The sequence below is a fragment of the Nycticebus coucang genome, chromosome 22 (assembly GCF_027406575.1).
Source record: "Nycticebus coucang isolate mNycCou1 chromosome 22, mNycCou1.pri, whole genome shotgun sequence".
Taxonomy (NCBI): domain Eukaryota; kingdom Metazoa; phylum Chordata; class Mammalia; order Primates; family Lorisidae; genus Nycticebus; species Nycticebus coucang.
In genome coordinates this window covers 27,621,231-27,645,672 of record NC_069801.1, presented here as the reverse complement: position 1 = coordinate 27,645,672, position 24,442 = coordinate 27,621,231, and the positions used below count along the sequence as shown (strand labels likewise).

The 24,442-nt window shown below is 49.0% G+C and overlaps 1 protein-coding gene across 1 annotated transcript in view; it reads right to left on the bottom strand.

Moving 5' to 3' along the window:
- Positions 1-19,979, bottom strand: part of C22H1orf94 (chromosome 22 C1orf94 homolog) — a 39,480-nt gene extending 19,501 nt beyond the window's left edge. The window contains exons 1-2 of the mRNA XM_053576809.1: positions 19,651-19,979; positions 1,203-1,891 (exon numbers count right to left, since the gene is read on the bottom strand). Of these exons, the coding sequence (XP_053432784.1) occupies positions 1,203-1,891; positions 19,651-19,979 (1,018 nt within the window). The remainder of the gene's footprint in view (positions 1-1,202; positions 1,892-19,650) is intronic.
- Between the last annotated feature and the right edge of the window lie 4,463 nt (positions 19,980-24,442).

The window sequence follows — 24,442 nt, the reverse complement described above, 5'->3', positions numbered from 1 at the left end:
AATGTGTGCTAGGCATGGTGGCTCATACCTGTAATCTTAGCACTCTGGGAGGCTGAGATGGGTGGATAGCTTGAACTCAGGAGTTCGAGACCAGCCTGAACAAGAGTGAGACCTCATATCTACTAAAAATAATTAAAAAAACAAACTAGCCGAGCATTGTGGCAAGTGCCTGTAATCCCACCTCTGCTGGACACTGAGGCAAGAGGATTGTTTGAGCCCAAGAAGCTGAGGTTGCTGTGAGCGATTATAATGCCATGACATATAGCACTCTATCCAGGGTGACAGGGTGAGATTCTCTCCCAAAAAAAGAAGAAAGGAAAGAGGGAGAAAGAAAGGGAGGGGAGGGGAGGAAGTGGCCAGATTCTGTGGCTCAGGCCTGTAATCCTAACAATCCAGGAGGCTGAGGAGGGTGGATTGCTTGAGCTCAAACAGTTCAAGACCAACATGAGTAAGAGTGAGACCCATCTCTACTAAAAACGGAAAAGTTAACCAGGCATTGTGGCAGGGGGCTATAGTCTCAGCCACTCAGAAGGCTGAGACAAGAGGATCCCTGGAGCCCAGCAGTTCGAGGTTGCTATGAGATAGGCTGACACCACAACACTCTAGTCATAGTGACAGAGTAAGACTCTGTCTCAAAAAAATTACAAAAATAAAAACTATTTTAAAAAGAAATAGGAATTCCCCAGGGAACAAATTCTAAGGCCAGCACTCTGAACTGTGGCTGGATAATCTGGACATCTGCCCTCTGCCCAGAGAGAGGTCCTGCCCTCATGGCCAGAACAGGGGCCTCCATTAGACACAAGTGACCTGAGCTGCCAATCAAATTTCTCTCCCATCCATCTTAGAGTCCCCATGCTACAGTGTCACCCTGGACCCCAGCGGGAGTAAATACTTTTTTCAATGTATTCTGACGACCTGGTAGACGCTCAAAAATTGAGCCAGTTACTACGTGGTTCCTCTATCTCTCTCAGAGCATGTTGGGATCAGGGCCCCTGGGTTTGCTTAGCCAGGCTGTGCCCTCCAGCAAAGGAGGCCTGTGGGGGCTGAGAACAGCCTGCACCTGGGGACTGTGCCCAGCAGAGAGGCTGCTTTGTCCTGCTTCTCACAGAGATGCTTTGTGTGCGCACTGCAGCCCTGACGGGCTTCCTGGGAAGGCCTCCTCTGTGCGGGCCAGCTCTCTAGCCCTGTTCCAGCCCACTCACCCGTCAAGTTATGCCCCTCCACGGCCGGGTCAGCCTCAGGCTTGGAGCAGATCTTGGCAAACACTGGGAGCTGCCTCTTCTGAGCAGCGAGCTCAGGGAGCTTTTCAGGGGCCGTGGGAGGAGGCGCGGGTGGCGGCAGCAGGAAGGGGCCCAACCCCACGGGCTCCCTGGACCCAAGGCCACTGAACATGCTGTTCTGCAGGAAGTCCTTGATGGCTCTCGTCTCCTCCAGCACCATCTTGTTGTCAGGAGTCTTGGACGCTTCAGTGGACTTCAGCGGGAACTGTGCCAGGAGCTTGCTGATCTCCGAGTTGGAGGCACCCAGGCTGTGGCCCCCATTGTCTGTCCCCTTGGCACTCTTGACCTTGGCAGCACGCAGGATGCCTGTGACTGTAGACATGGCAGAATCGCAGTCCTGTTGACTGCTGATAAGGGGCATGGCCACCTTCTGCTCCAGGAGCTTGTCACAGGCGCTGATGGAGGCTCTGGGGCGCTCACTGCTGCCTGTCACCAGGGGAGATACGAGGATGCAGGCAGCTGGCTCTTTGGTGCCCTCAGCAGAGCCGCCAGATGCCTCCAGCTCCCCTGAGTTCTCTTTGACCAGGATGAGGTGCTCTTTGGTGAGGCTCAGGAACTCCTGCTCCACCAACAGGGAGATCTCATCTTTGCCACTGCTGAGCTCCAGAGCTCTGCAAACGGGTCGGAGAGACAGACAGTGTTAGTGCCAGCTTGCCAAGGCCTGGTTCTGCAGCAAGATGCAGGCCCCAGGGAAAGGAGATGGATACATGACATGACAAAACTGCATTTCCAGGTAAAGGAACACACTGCTTTCCCAAAAGAGAGAAAATGGGCACCCAGTGGACTCCCAAGAGAGCTCTGTACCACACCAGTGGGGCACAGTACCCAGAGCCTAGTTCTGGGAACAAGAATCCCTGAGTCCTCTTCCAAGAATTTTGCTGAGGGAGCTGGGGCAAGCCACAGCCTCAATGAGCCGTAATTTTAGTCCATCCCTCCCATTCATCGTGCTCAGAACCTGACACAATAAATGACCAGAGAGGTAGCTCAAAATCTTGTACAGCAGCATCCAGAGTGAACCGACAGCTCTAAGCACAGAATCCAGAGCACTGGGGCTGAGCTCTGGGAAGCCCCCAGGAGCACAGCTTGGCCCTCCTTGTCCACTCTTTGCATACTGGTGTGTGACCCTGGGCAGTTGATTCCACATTTCAGTACCCTGCTCTCCTCATCTGATTAACAGGAACATCAGAGGTGCAAAGCACTTGGGATAGCATCTGGCAGAGAGTAGTGGGTATTTAGGGCCAGAACATATATAGGACATAAGTAGTCCTGGCTGGGACCCTAAACCCATGCTGGGGCTCCATAGGTACACACGTCCACTGGGGGTGGCATGGCCTCTGACAAGATGAGGACCTCTGTCCTGGGCTTCACTTTGTGGTTGGTGCCAGCACCAATCCACAAGGGTCTCCCTATACCTAAATGCTGGCCTCTACCTCTGCCTCATACCCTGGACCCTCAGCTGGCCCTTTCCTGGTTGTCAACCGCCTGATGGCACCTGATGTTCCCCTGGACTCCGGGCTCTTGGTTGCTGGCTCTCTGCAGGTGTGGGAGGACGTGGCAGCCCCTGCCCCAATAACATCCTTGGCACAGAGCATCTTCCCCCCAGTGCTCCCAGGAGGACCAGAGCCATCACCTCAGAGCCATCTTCCATCCCTTCTCAACAGGTTCCTACTAGGAGAGGAGGATGAGGTGGCCTGCACCAAGCATTCTGGAAACTGCTCAGCACTCTGGGAGCACGGTGGGAGAAGATGATAAAAAGGCAGAAGGAAAAATGAACGAGTGGAGCTCAGCTGCTGTGGCTCAGGCTTTGCAGTCAGGGAGGCTCTGTACATGTTCTGGCTCTGACCACCCGCTCAGAGGGCACAGGAGTTCTGAGAACAGCCTCCAGGGAATGCTCCCAACAGGGACCATGCCAGACACACGCACGTGCACCTGGACACACACGTGTGCTTGATGCTTACACACATATGAACAAAAATAGGCTGGCACATGACTCATGTGCCGCCATACACAGAACCAGAGGAGTAGTCCTCGTGTTTGATGATCAATCAGAATAGGCACAGGCTATAGTCCCCGAGGTTCTCCGCTGTGCTGGGCATACACCCTTTTGGCCCCCAGCCTCTGCCCCAGACCCAGGGGTCCTGGGGCAGAGGCTGGGGGCCAGGGTGCTTCAGGAGCTTGAGGAAACTGTACTGAAGGTACAGGAACGTTTCTGTATTCTGACAACCAAGACAACGGCACCTCTGTACATCAGCCCTGAATATCATTGCACCGGGCTTGGAGGCAGGAAGCGATGCCAGGAAAACACAATCTCCAGCCAGCCAGACAGGCCTGGGTTTGAATCCAGGCACCACTGCTCCTTTCATTTCAAACTCTAGAGCCTCAGGGTGCTCCCCTGTAAAATGGGATGACACTTGACAGCACCTGCCTTATGGGATGGTTGGGAGAAATTGGGGGAAGTGACCCAGGTGTGAGCCCAGCACAAAGCCCAGGAGCAAGGCCAGCTCCTCCCCTGTTTTCTCTCTCCCTCCACTCTCTCTCCTCTCCCTCTTCCTGCCCTCTCATCCCTTCCTTTGCTCCTTCCTGTGTCTAGACTTAGGCCTATAAATAGGCTGCGACGCTCAGGGCTGAGCCCACTAGGAACAATCTGAATAAAGGGGTTGCCAATCCCTGGTCCCAAGTTTTAGATCTCCCTCCTCTCCTTCCTCTTCATTCTTCCTCAAAGGGAACAGGTGCATCTCAAGTCGCAGGAACCAGACATGTGAAGGATTAGTCTTTGCCTCCCCTCCCACAGGCCCGATACCTTGCCAAGCAAGCTATATACTCACAGCTTTTCTGAACTAGAGAGACTCACTAGAATTAAGTTAATTTTTTTAAAAATTGTGATAATGGTATTGTGGTTATACTTCAACAACAACAAAAAGAGGCCTGATCTCTTAGGCCTGTACATACCAAAGTATTTACAGATAAAATCATGTCTAGTTTCTTCAAAATTAACGTGACAGATGAAAAAAGACGGGCCACGCGTTGATCGCTGTGAAAGCCGGGAGGTGGACACACAGGGCCAGTACACACTAATCGTTCTAGTTGTGTCTGTACTAGCTTTCTTTGTAAAAAATAAAAATACTACATACAAGATAAATAATAAAAAATACTACATACAATACTACATACACATACAAGACTCAACACCGAACCCTTTAAAGGATCAGGTCCAAGGGGCAAAGTAATTTCCAAAAAGTCCACAGTGTCCTGAGGTCTCTGTACCAGAAACTGTCCCACTGGTGGTTCCCTCTCAGATGGTTCTGCCTGACAGGACCTTCCTACCCTCCCCAACCAGGCAGGCAGACAGGAAGCAGCAGGGGCTGAGTGGGAATCTCTGCTCTGTCTGCACCTCAGATGCCTCATCTGCCAAGGGGGGACACACCCACCTCTCAGGGTTAGACTATGAATGTTCTCTAAGTTGTGCGAGACACTTAGTGCAAGCCTTGTGCATAATGAGCTTCAGATATAGTCATGGCACAATTACAATATTATCGATGGTCACCCATATACGCGTCCACTCAACGCCCAGATGGGACAAGGAAGAGCACACTTTCCCTGTGCCCATCCTGCAGCCCTTGTGGCATTTGAGAAAACACGCCTGTCCCTCCAGTTGCAATTGCCTCCGCTCTATTCCAAACTCACAATGATCCTCAGGGGACATGGCTGCCAGATCTGACCCCTCCAGGTAGGTCATTCCCCTCTGGACACACCCCAGGGGCCAATGGGGCTCTTAGAAAGCTGTCCTTCCCAGAAGGGGGAGAGCTGTGTCAAGACCGGAGGAGACCACCCTGGCTGTGAGCCCTCCACGTGCTCCTGAAAGGCTGGCCCAGTCTCTACATACCCCTATCACCCTTGCATTTGTCATGAACACACTGTAGGCCGCACAGGAAGCCCAGCATCCACACACATGCTCATTTACTCCTCTCCACACCCCTGAGCAATAGACAGTATCATCCCCACCTTGCACATGGGCATTGTGAGCCTCAAAGGCCAAGGACCTTGCCACTGAAAAAATGGAAGAGCTGGCATAGGGACAGCGCTGAGTCCAGCTGCCTCCACTAACTCCCCCACCCCAACTTGGGCTTCTTTCAGGAGATAGTTACTCAGGAAAGCCTCCCTGCTCCCAAGCTGGGTTTTGTTCTCCAATGTGAATGCAATCAGGGGTATTGCTGGTCTCATCCCATCACTCCAGCCTGGGGAGGATCATGGCAGTGAATCTTGAGCCTGTCATCCGTGGCATTAGCTGTCCCTGACAGCTCCGTGTCAGCTGCATGTCTGATGAGCTCATCTACTGAGTCTTCCACCAATTTATGAATAGAAATGTTGAGCAGGAGAGAGTCCGGGCAGAGCCTTGGGGACACTGCCGGAGACCATCCTCCCAGCCTGACAGTAATCCTGGATCAACACTTTAGGGGGGTAAATCAACCCTGTCCCTGTCACCCCATCTCTATTCCTCCCCGACAGCCTTTATCAGATGCCTTGTTGCCATCGAGATTCAACACATAGTTCAAATTCCCTGCTCCAGGGTCACTCCCACGTCCTCTTCATCCCCTCCCCCCCCAAAAAAAACAAGATTTGCTTGCTCTTATTTGTTCTAGAACACTGCATGCCTGCAGAGCTAAGATATTCTCAAAACTTAGATCAAACCACTTCCCTGCTTAAAATCTTTTTTTTTTTTTTTGTATTTTTTTTTTTTTTTTTTTTTTTGGCTGGGGCTGGGTTTGAACCCGCCACCTCCAGCGTATGGGACTGGCGCCCTACCCGCTGAGCCACAGGCACTGCCCTCCCTGCTTAAAATCTTTGTGTGGCCTCTCATTACACGCAAGATGAAATCTAAGCTCCCCGGTGATCCTCAGAGCATGACACAAATTGGCCACATGTCCTCCTTCTTCCAGCCACACGTCACACTCATTCCAGCCCCAGGACCTTTGCACTCACCCCACGGATTGTCCCTGGACTGGTTCCTCATCATGCAGGCCCGGTTCAAGTGTCATGTAAATTACACAGAGTGCCCTTTGCTACCCATTTTTTAAGAGCGGAACCCTGACCGGGCGCTCTCTTCTCCATTCATTTTCCTCACAGTATGCATCACTATCATATGGTACCTTTCTCACATTTTTACTCCCCGCCACATACACTCTGTGAGGGCAGGGACTCTATCTTATCACTACAGAAGCCTGCAAACCTAGACTAGCTAACTCCAGCTCTGTGAGCTCACTTGCCTTTACCTATGTCCATCTTGCAGAGGTCTTCAATTCCCCGGTGCACACTCCTGGTCCTCCCCCAGGCCCAAGGCAGCCCAGCTTCTTCTTCCGGTTGCAAACTGCCTGGCTTAGGTTCCATTTTCACGTCCCACCTGTGGCCTGGCCTTCCTGTGAGCTGATCAGATGACTAACCATCCTGCTTGGCCCCATCCTAAGAACTCCCAACTCTGCAAGGCAATCCCACCGCAGAACCCAAATTGGCTCTGACTCTGAGCAATCACCTTGGGACTTACAGAGAGATTTTCCTGACACCCCCACAACTTTGCTGGGTTCGGCGGTAAGCCCCCTCACCTGCATCTCCTGGAATCTACCCTTCGTTTTTCCTGAGAAATTTGGCTGGTCCTGGCACCTCTCCTGTGCTGTTTGCCTTCTCCTCCAGGTTGGTGAAAAACCATAAATCTACCACATACTCTACCACAGTAGTGAATCATTCAGGGAGATTAACCAGCTCCTGGGCTCCTGACAAAGGAAGCAAGTCAGAATCGGGGTTGTCTCTAGTTCCACACCAGCTGCCACCTCTGCTTTGCCTGCCTCTAGAAAATGAGAGTTGTCTGATGGTGGCGGCTCTGTACTGGATACTGTGCATGATTTCTGCGTTTGCAGTGTACTTAGTCATATAAAAATAAAGGCTATTGACTGGTTGGCACCCCTTACCAGAATAATGAGTAAGCAAGCATGCTGTTAGCAGTTCTGTGTACATAACACAGAGCAAAGATGAAAACTGCTATTCATCTGAGCCAAACAACAGAAAAATGCAGGCAGAAAATTGTTAGTGCTGGAGGAGGATACCAAAACAAATATTTTCTTCCAGCTCTGGCATTTTAGCCGACGACAAACACAGTACCCAAGGCAACAGGCTGATTAGGGTGATGCGACTGAAGGACTTTGGAGTCAGGCACAAACCCCGGCTGGAATTGTGGGCTGTCCCTGGACTGGCCTTCTAGCTTGGAGTGAGGTTCTGCCGGTCTATGTCTGGGTGGATGTGCAGTAGTTAAAGAGAGAAAGAAACTAAACTCAAATCCCCACCATTTACTGGGGGCTGACCCTTTAGCAAGCTGCCTAATACGTCTAAGCCTTGGGTCCTATTTCACAAAATAACAGGAAGGAGTATTTATTTAGTGTTAACTAACCAACCAGATACCATGTTAAGCATTTCATATGCAAAAATTCTCATTTTAATCCCCACAATAGCCCAAATGGGATAGTGTGGTAAGCTGACCACAGTAATGTCCACCACCTGATCACATCTTCCTGGATCTAGACTCTTTGGTAGTTCCCTCCCATCTTGATTCAGAAAGAAGCTGAGACTCAAAAAGCATTTGGACATTAGGGCTTGGCCTCTTACTTCCCTTGGGACTCAGCAACATCCATGTGAACAAGACCAGACTAGCCTATTATAAGGTAACACATCACAAAGGCGAAAACTCCAGGGCACTGTAGCCAACAATTGGCCAGAGCCAGGAGGGGGAACAGGTACCTAAGAGAGCATGAGCCAAGCTCTGTCAAGCCCGGTCCACATCAGAAGAACCACCCGGCTGAACCCAGCCCAAAATGCTGAACCTTAGAAAACAGGAGTGGTTGTGGTTTTAAGCTACTAAGTTTAAATCATTTAAATTGGACACAAACTTTATGGCCACCCTGTATATCAAAAAGTACCTCACACAGATAGATACAATTATCCCAATTTAAAAAATGAAGAAGCCAAGGGACAGAGAAGTTAACTTCCCCAGTGACAGAATTACTAAGGGACAAAGAGCGTGATTTGAGGCAATCTTAGATGCTACTCTCTTAACCACTATGCTATACTGTTCTGAAAGCCAAGAGTAAAATGATGTGTGTGAAAATACTAGTGATAGTTACCTAAGTTAGGAGAGCAAGAGAGGCCTCTTTGGGGAAGTGTCATTTAAGCTGGTGCCTGACAGAGCATAAGCATCCAGCCAAAGAATGCATGGAACAGCTTTCCAGACACAGGGAATAGCATGTACAAAGCCCATGAAGTGGAAAAGAGCTTGATGCATTGGTAGAAATGTTCAACTGAGTGGGCACATTACTAAGGCAGAGGAGTGTCACTTAAGACAGGTTAGAGATAAAGGCAGGAGTCAGAATCTTTCAGGCCTTGGAGGTGATGCTAAGGAATTTTTTTTTTTGAGACAGAGTCTCACTATGTTACCCTCAGTAGAGTGCCATGGAGTCACAGCTCACAGCAACTTCAAACTCTTGGGCTTAAGCAATTCTCTTGCCTCAGCTTCCCAAGTAGCTAGGACTACAGGTGCCCACCACAATGCCCGGCTATTCTTTTGTTGTAGTTGTCACTGTTGTTTTGGCAGGCCCAGGTGTATGTGGCTGGAGCCCTGGCCGCTGAGCCACAGATGCTGAGCCAGGAATCTTATTCTAGAGTCACAGAGAAGCTTGGCACCTATAGCTCAGAGGCCAGGGCGCTGGCCACATACACTGGGGCTGGTGGGTTCGACCCCTGCCTGGGCCTGCCAAACAACAGTGACGACGATGACAACAACAACAAAAATAGCTGGGCGTTGTGGCGGGTGCCTGTAGCCCAAGCTACTTGGGAGGCTGAGGCAAGAGAATCGCTTAAGCCCAAGAGTTTGAGGTTGCCGTGAGGTATGACGCCATGATACTCTACCGAGAGCAACATAGTGAAACTCTGTCTCAAAAAATATAATAAAATAAAAAAATAAATAAAGTCACAGAAAAACCATTGTAGAGATTCAAGCAAGGAAGTTTCAGGCTCTGGTTTCCATGGATGAGGGGCATGTCTCCCAGGACAATCCAGAGGAGTGAAGGGAGGGGACTGAGCCCTGAGCCACTGTCTACAAGGAGTCTGCTGGGTGCTGGGTAGTGTAGTTGGTGCCTGTCCCACCACAACCAGGAGAATGGGGGCATCTTCATTCCCCATTTAGAAAGAGGAAACTGTGGCTCAGGAAAGTTAAAAGGCATATTTGAGTTTACACAAGAGAATGTACAGGATTGGATCCCAGATCCACCTGACTCTGCAACCTCTACTCTTAGCCACTGTCCTACACTTCCCAAAACAGAAGTGGGAGAAAGAGCAGAGGCTTTACAGCCAGGAGACCCGGGTTTATACCCCACTCTGTCCCCTCTGAAGAATGACTATCCACAGTTTACTTCCCTTCTTTGAGCCTCAGTTTTGGGGAGGGCCAGAGGCAGGCCAGGGAGTTGCCAGGAGCCAGCCAAGCACTGAAGATGAGGTAGCAGAAGGCAGACCTCAGTGGATAGGCAGGTGTCCAAGGCAGGGGCTTGCAAGAGCCACAACCTGCAAGTTGTGGGGTGGGGGACCACTAAATCCTCCAGACAAGGAGAGGCCACCCCTCATGGAAGCTAGGGTCTGGCATCCAGCCTGGCGTCATCCCCAGTGGAGATCCTGGCTCAGCAGGCATTCCTGGATCTTCCTGTTGGCATGGTAATCAGAGACCCATGTTTTATTTTCTCGGGCACATTTGTCACAGCACCCAGTGTGGCCTCTGCTCCACTGGGAGGCAAGGGAGGTGGCCTCCTTTGTCAAGCTGCCTTGTCTCTTCCAGTTTGAGGGTAGAGGTCAACTGAGAGAAGCTGCAGATTTAGTCGCCATCCCAGGGCCTATGACCTTTGTCCCAAAGGCACCTGGAAACCAGCTGAGCTCTATGCCCTAGGACTTCCCTTGTGGGAGGCAAGGGGGTAAGCATAAGGTCTAGGGAAAGCTTCAGCCTCCCCGCCCCCAGCCTCCTCCACTCTCTTCAAGCTGAGGTGAGGATTAAGTGAGATGATGAATGTGAAAGCCCTCGGTAAATTGCGCTATGCAAATGTTAGCAGCCCGGACGGAGAGACAGCTTGGTGTGGGAGAGCCAAGCCTGGCTGCAGGCTCTGGAGTCCTGCTGGCCCCATTCACAGCCAAGCCGGTTTACGGAAAGGTGTGAAACCCAGGAAGCCGCCAGATCTCGGTCTCTTCATCTGCAAAGTGGGAGGGTGATACCCACCCAGAGCGAAAGGAGGCAACACTGAAAGCTCTCGGCTCCCTGAATGCCAAGCCTGGTCTTTGTGTTCATCTCATTTCTTAGCAAAGGTCTTCACACATAGTGGATTCAATTTTTTTAAACGTCTCTGGCATACACTTAGAACTTGACAAATGTCAATCTCTTTCCTTCCTTCCTTCCGCACTTTTCTTTTGAAACACTTCCTTCCCAAAGCCATGCCCCTCCGTTTCCCCTTCAGCTTGAGATTCCATCATTTTTGCCTTCCAAAGTATCAGAGAACCTTCTATACGGGTGCATATGAGTCACCTGTGGTGCTTGTTTCAAATGCAGATTCCTGGGCACCCTTGGCGTAAGGGCGGTTCAGCTGGTTTAGAATGGGGCCGGGATCTGCATTTTGAGGTTTTCTTTCTCCCCTCATTGCCCACTCTTTCTACTCCCACATCCCACCTCCCCACAGGATTCCTATCTCTGCCTTGGTGCACAGCCTCCTAGTACAAATCTCCCTCTAGATCAGTGGTTCTCAACCTTCCTAACGCCACGACCCTGGTTGGGGGTCAACACAAGATGAGGAACTGTAGTAGAGGGTCACGGCATTAGGAAAGTTGAGAACCACTGCTCCAGATGATTTGCAGCTGTTTCCTGTGTGTCCGGCGGGGCAGAGGGGATACTGAGGAATGAACAGAAGTGAGGCACTGCGTCTTCCCCAACGAGATTCTCCCTCGGGGGAGCAGGTGTGAGTTGGGCCAAGGACTGGAAGTTGGGGGAGATGAGGGATTCAGTGAGCTGGGGAATGAGACAGGAAATACTGGGGAATAAATACAGCAATAAAGGAGCTTGGGCTGGAAGCTACACGGTGATTCGTATTGTTCAAATTATCTTTAAAACTTTTCATTTGAATCTGTTTAATAAGGGAAGGCTTACCCTAAGGAGGAGGTATTTTTTTAATGTGACTTGGGAGCTGAATTGGAAATAACGTTGCAACAAAGATATTAAAAAGGGGATTAAACCAAACCACTGGTGGCCCATCTCTGCGGGCTCCCACAACCTGCAACACAGCTCCCAAAACCGTAAAATTAGATTACAAAGGGGGACCTGGAAATGGGACATTAATCATGATTCCTCTTTCCTGGTACTAAGCAGACACAGAAGGGCTATCCTGAAGGGCTGCTGGTGGGTGGGTAGAATTCAGGTGCTGCAACCCCACTGGGCTCCTGTCCCTTGCTCTGCTCCCCTCTGAGCTGATGACCTCGGGCAAGTTGCCTACCTCTTTGAACCTCTCCTTACTCATCCGTCAAAAGGAAGTAATATTGACCCTTTCCTGGGAAGGGAGCTAAGGACAATAAAATAAAACAGAAACTTAAAATAGAAAGCCAGATACATGATGCAGACAAGGTGCTCAAGAAAATGTTATAATAGTTCCCTTATCTGCAGCCTAAGACAAAAGGAGAAAAAACTGCATTATCTTGGCTTATTGATATTCTGTTTTTATGTCCCTAAATGCCTCCCTGATGCCCATGACCCTTTGCTTGGATCTTGGCCACCTCGGGACCTCGCCCTCCTTGGAGTGGCATTTTTACAGCTCATTCATCATCTACTTCCTCATTCATTCATATACACTGCAGAGCCATCAAGTGCCAGGAACTTGGCTGGGCACAGGGGAGGCAAAGACGAGTAAGACACAGCCATTGCCCTTAAAATACCACGATCCAGTGGGGGAGAAGGAATCGTCACAAGGCAGCAGACAATGTGAGCCAGGTGACTGCCTCCTCATCGGAAATCCCACAATGACACCTCTGATCAGGGTATTGTGTCCTGCCCTCTGGCCAGCAGTCAACAAGAGAGTTGGGTTTGATCTGAGGCTTCCATTTTATCATCCACAAATAAAGACCCACACCATGTGGTCCTCAGAGATGCAGAAGTGTTTGTGTCTCATGAATATCTCTGTTGCTTTCTCTCTCTCTTTTTTTTGAGACAGAGTCTCACTATGTCACCCTTGTTAGAGTGCTATAGCATCACAGCTCACAGCAACCTCCAACTCTGGGCATAAACGATTCTCTTGCCTCAGCCTCCCAAATAGCTGGGACTACAGGCGCCCGCCACACGCCTGGCTACTTTTTGTTGTTGTTGCAGTTGTCATGGTTGTTTAGCTGGCTTGGGCTGGGTTTGAACCCACCAGCCTGAGTGTATTCTGTTGCTTTTTCTTATTAGATCATGTGAGTTATGAAAACCGATGGGTTCTCCCTTTTTGCCCTGGCTGCCAGGAATCTTAGACCAAAGGCTGTCCTCCATTGAGGACTACTCCCTTAGCCTTAGTTTTCTGGTATGTAAGTCTCCCTTTTCTGTGTTGTTCTTGTCCCATCATTTTAACCTGGTAACAATAGTGGTAGTGATGGTGGTGATGAACGTGAAGTTTCTCTGGTATTTGCTGGGTCAGGTTTACCTGCATCACTTCATTAGCCCACCCCACCCCTGGAAGTCCTTAAAGGTATCACTTTGGCTATTTCCATATTTCAGATGTGCAAAAGAGGGCATAGAAAGTCTGAGAAACTTGGCTACAGCTAGGAAGTGTGCTGAGGTTCCATTTAAAGAGGAACATAGAGGAAGGAGAGAGAGAAAGAAATGATAACTGGGGCAAGCAGTGCAAAAGTCGAGAACAACGACACACTTACTCCCAGTAGTTACGGAGGGCAGGGATTTTGATAGACAGATACGGAGAAAGGCATAGCCAGTGGCAGAAAAACCGAGCAAAGCAAGAGGACAGGCACCTGTTTGCCAGCAGTTCCTCTGGGCTTCCAGAACACGGGAGAGAGCGTTGAGACACGCATCCAGAGACACAGGCAGGGCCACCCCAGACAGCCCTGGAGACGGAGCCCCAGACGTCTGAGCAGTGCCCTTGATGAGGCAGATGAAGGGCGGAGGGAGTCCTGGAGGGCAAGGAACCAAATGCAGCAAGATGCGGCATCGTGGGGTGGCAGAAGAGAGATGAGCAGGGTGGCATGGAGGCCATCAGGAAGGTCACTGTCAGGAGCCGTGAGGGGACTGGACGAGGGAAGGCGGGCATGTCACATCAGTGTCAGTGGATTGGGGTGCTGAGATCCAGCCCTGGGAGGGAGAAGTTGCTTAAGTATTGAGTCTCATGGCTTCTTGGCCATTTGGCTCAGAACAAGTGTATCAGAGCCAAAGATTCCAAACTGTAGCCCCTGAGGATCTCTGAAATCATTCTCCAAATATTGAGAGATGTGAGGATGTGTCTCAGGTAGAAGCATGCCTAGCAGTTTCACCAGCTTCTCAAAGAGGAGTGAGAGCCCCCAAAGAAGAGAAAGTACTAGCCCAGAACATGAGACTCCAGAGGTCTTCAGAGCTGGCTTCAGAGCCGAGCTTCCATGCATGAACCTTGGCCTTCCACTCCCTTCGTTAGGTTTCAAGCTTTGTAAATAACAATAGGAGAAACATAGGTTATGTATTCCAAGCAAAATTCCTGGAATAGGAAGGTTGGAATTAAGTTCACCTAATTGTTTAAATAACAGTAGCACAGAGCATGGGCTTGTTGGGGGGCAATTCAAACATGACAGCCCTTTGGGTTCTCAAGTCTCCCCGGTTCCACCAGCACAGAGGACAGTGAATTGCTGGCAAAGCCAGAGTGGAACAGCTCTCTTTCTTCCTCCCTTCCAGCCCCAGAAAGCTGCAGATCAAGAAATCAGGTCTGGAGCTCAGCACAGTAGCTCATGCCTATAATCCCAGCATTCTGGGAGGCTGAGGCAAGTGGATCACTTGAGCTCATAAGTTTGAGACCAACCTGCACAAGAGAGAGATCCTATCTCTAAAAAATGGGCATTGTGGCAGGTGCCTATAGTCCCAGCTACTTGGGAGGATGAGGCAAGAGGATGTCTTGAGCCCAAGGGTTTGAGGTTGCTGTGAGCTATTATGCCATAGCACTCTACTGGGGGCAAGAAATTAAGATTCTGTCTCAAAAAAAAAGTAAGAAAGAAAGAGAGAGAAAGAAAGAAATCATATCTGTTTAAAAATGCTTAAAAGGATACCTTTTCTTTCTGTAAATTCATTTTTCTACTTGGGTCAGGCTTGGAGTGATGCCTTTTGGTTCTGCAGACCAAGTTCTTTCTGACAGGTAGATGGAGAGGTTCTTGGATGCTGACCAAGGAAGCAGTAAGGGAAGCCGCCCACCCCAGCAAGATCTAGGCCATCTCTCCATTCTTCCCCACTCTTCACACATGCTGAATTTCATCCCCAGGGAACCCCTCATCTTTTCCTGCACCTGCTGGCCTCTTTTCATAGGCTGGTCTTTCTCTCTTCTCAAGACCTAGCTTGGACTCTCAACTATGGAACCTTGCAGTTACTATGGGTTGTGACATTCTCTGCTTCCCGACAGCTGTGATCACACGTTTCTTTACAGTCACAGTGTTGGGGTCTCATCTGTTGCCCCTTCAGCTCACTTCCTTCAGCCTTGTCCAGGAAGCCTTCCCTAGGCACAGAGCCCGAGTCAGCGTGCTTCTATCATCAGAAGAACACTCATCGCAATGTGCTGTGCTCTGCCTTTTACAAGACACTGAAGCTCCAAGAAGGAGATCAGAGACTTTCCCCAGCTTTTCCACCATTGTATTTATCTTAGATATTGTCTGGCATGCAGTAATAGACATACATTAACTATGTGTTGAATGTTGTTCTCATATGTATCTGTGTCCCTCCCGCCTGCTCGAATGGGAGTTCTTTGAGGGAAGGGCTTCTGTCTTATATCTGTGTCTCTGAGACTCTGCACAGGGCACTGTGTTTGTTGAATGCATCTATAAATAAGGAAATTAACAAATGCCATTCCTTAATTAGGGCAATGGAGTCATCAGCAAATCTGAAGCCCTGATTCTGAGGCTGTGAAGTTTTAGAGACAAATGAATAGGCAATCCTTGAGCAAGTGTCTTGCCACAATTCTCCAAGTCCAAATTTAACACTAATTAAAAGAAAACTAACAAGATTCTGTTCAGTTTAATCAGCACTAGATAGAACTATTGATTTCTCCCCCAAAGGCCATTTCTCCCCCATTTCTTCCCCACCTCTGTAAATGGCACTACTGTCAAGCCAAACACCTCAATTCAGCTTCACTGTCTGTATATACCCAAATCATCAGCAGGTCTATGGCTCCTCTTAAAATACACACACAGAGTCTCACACTTTTTTCATCTCTACTGTAGTCACCCTGGTCCAGCCACCAGCATCATCAGGCCTTCATCAGGTCTCACCTGGACTCTTGCAGCACCTTCTCAGAGATCTACCAACATCTCTGCTCACATACAAGCCATCTCTGTTTCTCTCCCCTACTAGAATGTAAGTTCTGGAAAGGCAGGGCCTCACCTGATTCAAAGCTCTAGCCCCCCGTAGTTTTTAGCACAGTGCCAGGCACATAGTAGATGCTTAATAAATGTTTGTTGAATGAATGAATGAACTCAACACATGTCCATACAGGGAAGTCAGCTTAGGGAGAAAAGTGAATGTGGTATTGGCTGTATTAACAGGAATGCAAAAGGTAGACAAGGAGGATCCTGTCTCTATAGATTGGATCATACCTGGATTACTGGACTTGGTTCTGGGAGTCACGCTGCCACAAGGACCAGAAATGTGGTCAGGAAACTGACCAAGTTGGCACATGAGGAGAAACTTAGAAAACCAGATGTATTTAGCTTATAGAGACAAAATAAAAAATCCTAGAAGGTACATTGTTGCAATCTTTTTAAGATCTAACGGGCTATTCAGAGAGAGGGGGGATAGATTTGGATTGGAGCCCTAAGGGCGGAATCCAGATCAATGGGTATTAGTAGTTTGATAGAAAACACATTTTAGATGCAGGAAGAAAATGGCCTTTTGAGAAAATTCATAGCAAGGGAAGACACTGCCTTAGGAAGTGATAAGCTCTCCTTCTAAGGAAGTAGACAAGTGGTACAAGCATAGCACTTGGCAAGGACACGGAGGAGGGGATTCAAACAGCCGAAGATGGCCTCTAAAATCTCCTTCAAATTTGAGATGTCTGGGTTTCTACGATAGGTAAGGACAGAGTCAAGAAAAAATTTCTGGCTAACAATGGTTTTATAACTTACCTACCTATCCAAATAGAAGAAAGCATCACCAAATTAAGCAATGGATAAACTAGCAGAGAGGGGTCTCGTGGGCCTGGAAGTATCCTATTAACACCAGGGACAGCTGCCTAGATTTGATGTCTGTGTGATCATCAGAACATGGGACTCCCAAATATTTTGATCACCCAGAGATGCCTCAGATCCTAAGGGAAGACAACCAACATTGTAAAATAATGGCTAAGATGATCCTGGCTTTCATTTCTAAAACTCTAGCATTTTCTAAATGGTAAGACCTTGGGGAAAAAAAATTAACCCCTCCCAATCTCAGTTGCCTCATTTGCACAAAGGATTTTGTTTAAAAATGAAGGGTGGAGAGCAACTGATACCAGAATGGCACAATTGGGTAATTATTGAAACTTGGTGATAGGCACATAAACATTCACTATGCTATTCTATGTGTTTGAAAATTTGCATAATAAAAAGGTTTTTGTTAAAAAGATGGGGAGTTTAAAATAGTACCTACCTCATGAAATAACTGTAGTGCTTAAAGATATGATCATCATTACCACCATTACAAGAAATTTTTACAAATCCTGATTATTAGCAGAAATGTTTAAATATCGTCTCGACTCCTGTAGCTCAACAATTAGGGTGCTGGCCACATACACCTAGGCAGGCTGGTTTGAACCCAGCCCGGGCCTGCTAAACAAAAATAACAACTGCAATAAAAAAATAGCTGGGCATTGTGGCGGGCACCTGTAGTCCCAGCTGCTTAGGAGGCGGAGGCAAGAGAATCGCGTAAGCCCAAGAGTTTGAGGTTGCTGTGAGCTGTGCCATGGCACTCTACTAAGGGCGACATATTGAGACTCTGTCTTAAAAAAAAAAAAAAAGTTGAAATATCTAATTTAATCATCCCATCAACTCTATGATATGCATAGTATTCATCTCCATGTGGCAGATGAGGAGACCAAAACTCAGATAAATTAAACAGTAACAAATTCTTCAATTGGCACAGGGCTGGAATATAATCTGAAGCCAGAGTTATCTGATTTCACCAGGGCAGCTTTCTTTATTTCAGAATAGCTCATTGTGTTCTGCTTGGTTGACATCTGCACAATTATGATATCATTTATTCATCTAATTCAGTAGTTTCCTACCTAGTTCCTCTCAGTAGCAGAGCCCTTTTTTTTGAACACAACCTTACTTAAAGCTTCAGTAAGGAAAACTGATAAAAGCTGAATAGCTCTGGCTGAAGTGGGAACTGGGGCCCCAACTAGCTTACTTGACTCCAGGACAGTCCCCAAAACACTCTGGGGTTTAGAGAGTGCACTGTGAAAACCCTAGATCGAAGCCAACAACAACAATAAAACCTCCAACCCTAAGCATCGCATAGTAAGAGCAGCCTCATTTGTATAATGCATCTTTCATTTCCCTGTCTCCCATCACATCTGATCCTCATTATCAACTCTGAGGTGGACAAGGCAGGGCACATCATCCTCAATTTGCAGATGAGCAAATCAAGGCCAAATGGAGTTAAGCAACTGGCCAAAGGTGTGCCAGTTCAATTTTTGGCCAAGTGCAAACTGGAAGTAGAGTCTGCCTCCATTAACTCAGTGTGACCTGGCAGACTGGGTGCCATTTACTGGAAATTGCCACTGACCCTGGGTCTGCAAAGTGGACATCAGCTTCTTGGCCTCTGAGAGCTCACCACAGCCCCATGGGCTCTCCTGCCAAGGCCCTGTCCCACAGCAGATGGCAATGGGCAGGGGAGAAGGGCTCATTGCCACCAAAGGCCTGACAGCAGGATTTTGGCTATAGAAAAGCCATTCCTGTTTGAGCCAAGTCATGCTGAGCACAGGGCAGAGGAGGCAGGAACAGCCAAAGTGCCTTCCACCCTCATCGGCAGCACGTAGATGAGGGACAGCAGGTAGTGCTGATCCGGATATCAGTTACATGTTGCTTTTCTTCTCAGCTCTGACTTAGACATCCCTGAAAACAGAGGCAGCTGATAAAAGCTGGAATGACTCCCTTGCTCCAGAGCATCTCTGAACCAACCAGGAGCAAGTGTTGGAATGGCAACACTTAATTATCACTTAGTCTTTAATTTGCACTTAATTTTCAACACTTAATCCATCTGTAAAATGGGGACACTAACACCTGCCTCATATAGGGACTATGGGAGGATTAATTAAGTTTGCAGCCCCCTTTGAAGATGCAAAGCGTTGAATAAGTGTGCAACAATGGCATTAATAACCACAGCAGATTTATTTCCTTTTCCTAATGAGGTCCCTTCTTCCTCTCTCCTCCTTCCTCTCCTTGCCAATATCCATCCCCACCAATATCTGCCCACCTTTGACCTGATGGAAAAACACTTAATTCTGTGTTTCCCAGACACAGGATTTCCCATCCAGGAAACAGGCTATGTACAGCCATCTTCCAGCGCTTTAATTTTCTATTATGTCCTCTGAATATGTCAATGCCTTCCCAGTAAATATTTTGATGTGTGCTCTTGCAGCAGCTTCTGTGGAGGCTGAATGGGACAGCTGCTCCCTGTATTAGGGAATTCCAGATGTGGTTTAAAACCATCAGATTCATCTGTGTGAATGCCCAGCCTTTAAGTGGGAGATGGAAAGGAACCTCTACTCACCTCTGGGGCAAAAGCCACAAGCCATTTACCCCTAGGCTTTGGCTAGGGTTATTTTTCAAAGACCCGACATTCACATGCCTTTAGGATGAGAAATGGCCTTTTTAGTGGGCTGGTGAAGAGGCAGCCTAGAATACAGCCCTGATCTGGCCCTTCACGCCAGTAACTTCAGAACCTTGGTCAGCTCTTCTATAAAGATGAACAAAGGACCATTGGGGGAGGCCGCAAGGAGGAAAAATATAGTGTTCAGGGTTTAACCAGGCTGAATATGGGGTCAAGACATTCTCCCAAAAGGTCAGACTTCATCTCTCCCCTGTTCACTTGCTGCTGACAAAGTACAGAGATACTCACTCTTCTTGGAAGCTGAGTCCATAGTCTCTTGGAGTCCCACCCATGGGGACAGAGAGCTGCTCCATGGAGGTCCCGGGCTGCAAGGCCTCAGGTAGGCCTTGAACTCTCTTCCAGATTTCATGGCAAGTCTTGTCTAGGCTGTCTTGGGGTGTATCCTGGTGGATCCAGATGTATCTGGGAAATGGGCCCAGGGCGGAGGGGCGCTTGGCCACCAGGGCAGAGGATGAAGAGAGCCCATTCCCACTGGCCATCCTCCTCCTCTCTTTCCGGAAGCCCTTTTGTCCATCCAGGGCTCGAAGACAGGGGGACCATCCGCCACCACCCCTCATTCAACAGAAAGGGGGATGAGGATGGGTCCTGGTGGAAGGGGTCAGCCCTGCCTGCCTGCGGCTCCGGCAAGGCGACTGTGTTCAGAGGCCCCCGATTCGTGCGGGAGTGGTGGGTGGAGGACAGCTTTCTTTTGGGGAGGGGGGGCTTATTTTGATTTGGGTTTTTTTGCTCTTTCCTGACTTTTTCCCCCCTCCCCTCTCCCTTAGAAGAAAATATTTAAAAGTCAACAAAAACCAGTAGCTTAGTAACCGTGGAATCCCCCGGAGCTCAGGAACCAGGAGCCTGGGCGGGCAGAATGACATCTGGGAACAGCTGGAGGGAGAGGCTGGCTCTCCCCACGGTACCTGGGACTCCCCCCGTGAGACACCCCTGTGACACCTTGCGGCGCCTGGGCTCAGCCCATCCTTGCCCGCTGAGCCCCGCGGGGACTGGGCGAGGGCCCGGCACCGTGCTAGGCGCCGCGGGGGCAGGAGCCTCCCACACTAGGGCTCGGACCTTCCAGGGCCAACGGCCCCGTCTCCTGCCGCAGGGCCTGCTTTGCTTCCCCGGCTATCCTGCCAGTCCCTCTGTGCCCTGTCCGCAGCTGCTCTGCCGCCCCTGGGAGGCGAGAGCGGCGAGTGTGTCAACGAGCCGGCTGACCCCGGACCCCCAGCAGACACCTGCGCCGGCCCGCGCCGGGCTGCGGGGAGTGGCTCCAGGAAAGCAACCCGACGCCTCCAGAGGGCGCGGGCTCGGCTGGGCAGACCGGCAGGGCGGCTCTGGCCAATTTACGTGCCAGTGGCTCCCAGATCCTCGCCGTCGAGCGCTGGAATTCTTTAGGTGGGTTTCAAACGCAGCAACGGCTCGGTGCGCGGGGCGCGGGGTTCCGCGGCCAAGGCCGCCGGGTGGGCTGGGGGCGGGGTGGGGGGTGGGGAGGGAACGCCGGAGCCGGGGTGCCCTTAGGGATTAGGAGTCAAAATCAAAGAGCAGGCTCCCCACCCCACGCTCACACACACACACCTGGGGTCCGCCTGGGGGCCCTGCGCCTTTATCCGCCTGATTTTAACCCTAACTGCCATTTTATGTGGTGCTCAGCGTGTGCCAAGCTTTGGGCTCACATTCAACCCTATTCAAGCTCATGAAATTAGTACGGTTGTTTATTGTCGTTCTACACGTGAGGAAAGTGAGTTTCAAAGTCGAGAAGGGTTGTGTCCAAAGCCTACTAAGAATTGGGGAGCTGAGACTCAGACCCCAGCACGCCGGCCCTGACCGCGCGCCCTAATCCGCTGACATAACCTCGGTAGGAACCCCAGGGTGGGGCGGGAGGTGGGGGAGCTCAGGCGGAGGGAGCTGATGGCGATCAGCAGGTTGCTTCTCCTCACTGAACAGCAACCACAGTGACACAGCACCTCTGCCCACGCGGGGCTCCGTGGCCCCCGAAGAGTCAGTGCTTGTTCCTCCAGAGGTTCCCCTGAAAAGGAAGAGCAAACAACAGAGAAAGAAGAAAGAAGAATGGACACCCATGGACCAAGGCCTCAGCCTGCAGGTGTACAGCTGGGTTGAATCCTGACACTCAACTTCCCAGCTGTGTGTCTCTGAGGGCTTTTTATTTTCTTTCGGTTTTTGGCCAGGGCTGGGTTTGAACCCACCACCTCTGGCATATGGGGCCAGCGCCCTACTCCTCTGAGCCCCAGGCCCCGCCTCTCTGAGGGCTTTTTTAACTTTTCCCATCCTCGTTCCAATTTTCCCCAGAGCTCGCAGAGTCCTTCCTGGATGCCAGATGGGCTGTAGGCACTGAGGAAGCGTGAGGTGGACTACACTCCTGGGGTCTCTGCTCTCAGGGAGGCTGTGTGCTAGCACAGGGAAATCCATCGCAAACTAGCCCAGCAAGAAAAATGAAAGCAGCAGTAATTACAGATGAAATAGGGCTCTAGTGGGAAATAACTAACTCAGTGAGGAATTGGGGAAGGGAGAGGAGGCAGTGTTTGATGACCTTCCATGCAGGCCTCTTTGAGGAGGCAATTTTGAGCAGGACCAGAAAGAATCCTTTTCTATAAATGATTATAAGGATCCTGTTTGTGGCACATAGTAGGCACTCAGTAAATATGTGTTGGATGAATTCATGGCATACTGTATGTAAAGTGCCAGGCATACAGTAGGTGCCCAATACACAACCTTGCTCTTTACAGAGGGGCTGAGTTCCTAGAAATGTTGACTCTGAATTTTGAAATCCAAGCTTCATTCCTCTTTGATTTTCATTATAAAATTGAAGATGTGTTCCTTTGGGGAAAATTCCGAGGACCTAGACTGAATAAAATTATAGTTAAGAATGTAGAAAACCTTTTAAAATAAGTGTATTTAAAGGAAAAGTGATCATTTCTGATGAAATATTAATAGTTCTGAAAATGTCACTCGGTGTTTGTGCTGCTTGGCATTTGGTTGGCTAACACCTAAGCTTAGAGGGGCACGCCAGCCACCCTGCACTGCCCAGGCCACAGGATTCTGCATTTAGCTAGCTCACTCACTCCTTCTGCTCTCTCTCCCCACCAGCAGGAGACCAGGCAAAGGGGCTGAATTAGAAAGGATTGCAAGAAAAAAAAAGAAAATACAGCACAGATAGGGAACAAAGAGCATGTTTTTAAAGCACACAGAGGAGGGTTCTAGAAGATTCTGCTTTAAGTGATATAGTCAAAAACAGGATAAAGTATATGGGGTTATTTTCATTTTAATTTAATGGAAATTAAACTCAGAAGTCAGCTCCTCAGTTGCACTAGCCTTATTTCAAGTGCTCCATAGCTACATATGGTTAGTGGCTACCCTACTGGACAGCACAAGGACAGTTCCATCATGGTGAAACACGTACACTGTAGAACCAGACTACCTGGCTCAAATTCTGAGTTCATGCTTTCTGGCAATGTAGAGTCAGACCAATTACTCTGGGCCTTGGCGTATTAGTTTGCTGGGATTCCCATCGCAAAGCAGCACAGATGTGTGTGTGGCTTAAACAAAAGAAATTTATTTCTTCATAATTCTGAAGGCTGTAAGCCCAAGATCAAGGTGTTGGCAGCGCTGGTATCATTCTGAGGTTTTGTTCCTTGGCTTGATTCTAGGCTGGCTTCTTCTGTCCTCACATGATTATGTGCATCCCTGTCCTAATATCCTTTTCTTAAAAGTCCATCAGTCAGATTAGGACACACCCTAAGGAGCTCTCATTTTATTTTAACCACCTCTTTAAAGGCCATATCTCCAAATAGAGTCACATTGTGAGGCACTGAAGGTTAGGAGTGTACCGTGTGAATTTGGGGGGTGGAGACGTAATTGTGTCCATAATACTTGGTTTCCTCATCTGTAAAATGTGACAGTAATGAAGAACACGGGCTTTGCAGAACTGTTGTAGCTATTCCATCACTAAATAATTGCTTCACACATGGGAATTCCTTACAGCAGTGATTTTCAGCTGGTACACTGCAGCATACCAGTGTCCCATTTGAGGCTCATGTAAGAGTGCCACAAAAAATTTTGTTTATTTATTTATTGAGACAAAGTCTCACTTTGTTGCCCTCATAGAGTGCCGTAGTGTCATAGCTCACAGCAACCTCAAACTCTTGGGCTCAACTAATCCTCTTGCCTTAACTTCCCAGCTAATTTTTTTCAGGGTCTCACTCTTGTTCTGGCTTGTCTTGAACTCCTGAGCTCAAGCAATCCACCGGCCTCAGCCTCCCAGATTGCTAGTAGGATTATAGGCATGAGCCACTTTGCCCTGCACCACAAAAATTTTTAAAGATCATTAATCAAGTTATTTTTGAAAGAAATTCAAAGCCTAGTAAGTATATCCTTTTTTTCACTCTTTTTTTGTTTTGATCAACAAAATTTAAGTGTGCCACCGTTTAACCATAGGTTCAAGTGTGCTGTGAGATTTTAAAAAATGTTGAACAACACTGCCTTAGAGCAACAACCAGCACGTGTGTAGCGCGCATGAAAAGTGCTGCTGCTATTCTGCTTGTTGATTCCACTGCGACGTATTTGGAGTTTCTGAATAACAGCTTTTGTGCTCTGTGTAGGGAGGGAGAACTTTAGCTGTACTGGGGAAATTGTCCTTTGGTGAAGAAGTGGACTCGGAATCATCATTTACACCTTTCCAGGCTTTGTTTGTTTTTAAGCACCTATCAGGGACCATGACTGTACAAAAGACACAGAGATTAGAGATGAGAAAGACCTCTACCCTGGACTGAGTCACAACCGAGTGAAGGGGGCGGGCGGGCAAAGCATTTCATAAGCCCCTGCTGCAGAGCAGTGTGGCATGAGCCAACTTATTCCTGTCCTTATTCAACACGGAGTTGTGTTCTTCCAGTGCATGCATCTATGTGCCCAGCGCTGTCCCCAGTGCTGAAGATAGAATGGTAAAGATGGCAGGCTGGGTTTCTGCCCCTTTTTTTAGAGCTTGAAGTGAAGCCTTCAATGGTCATGGATTCTATATTATCTA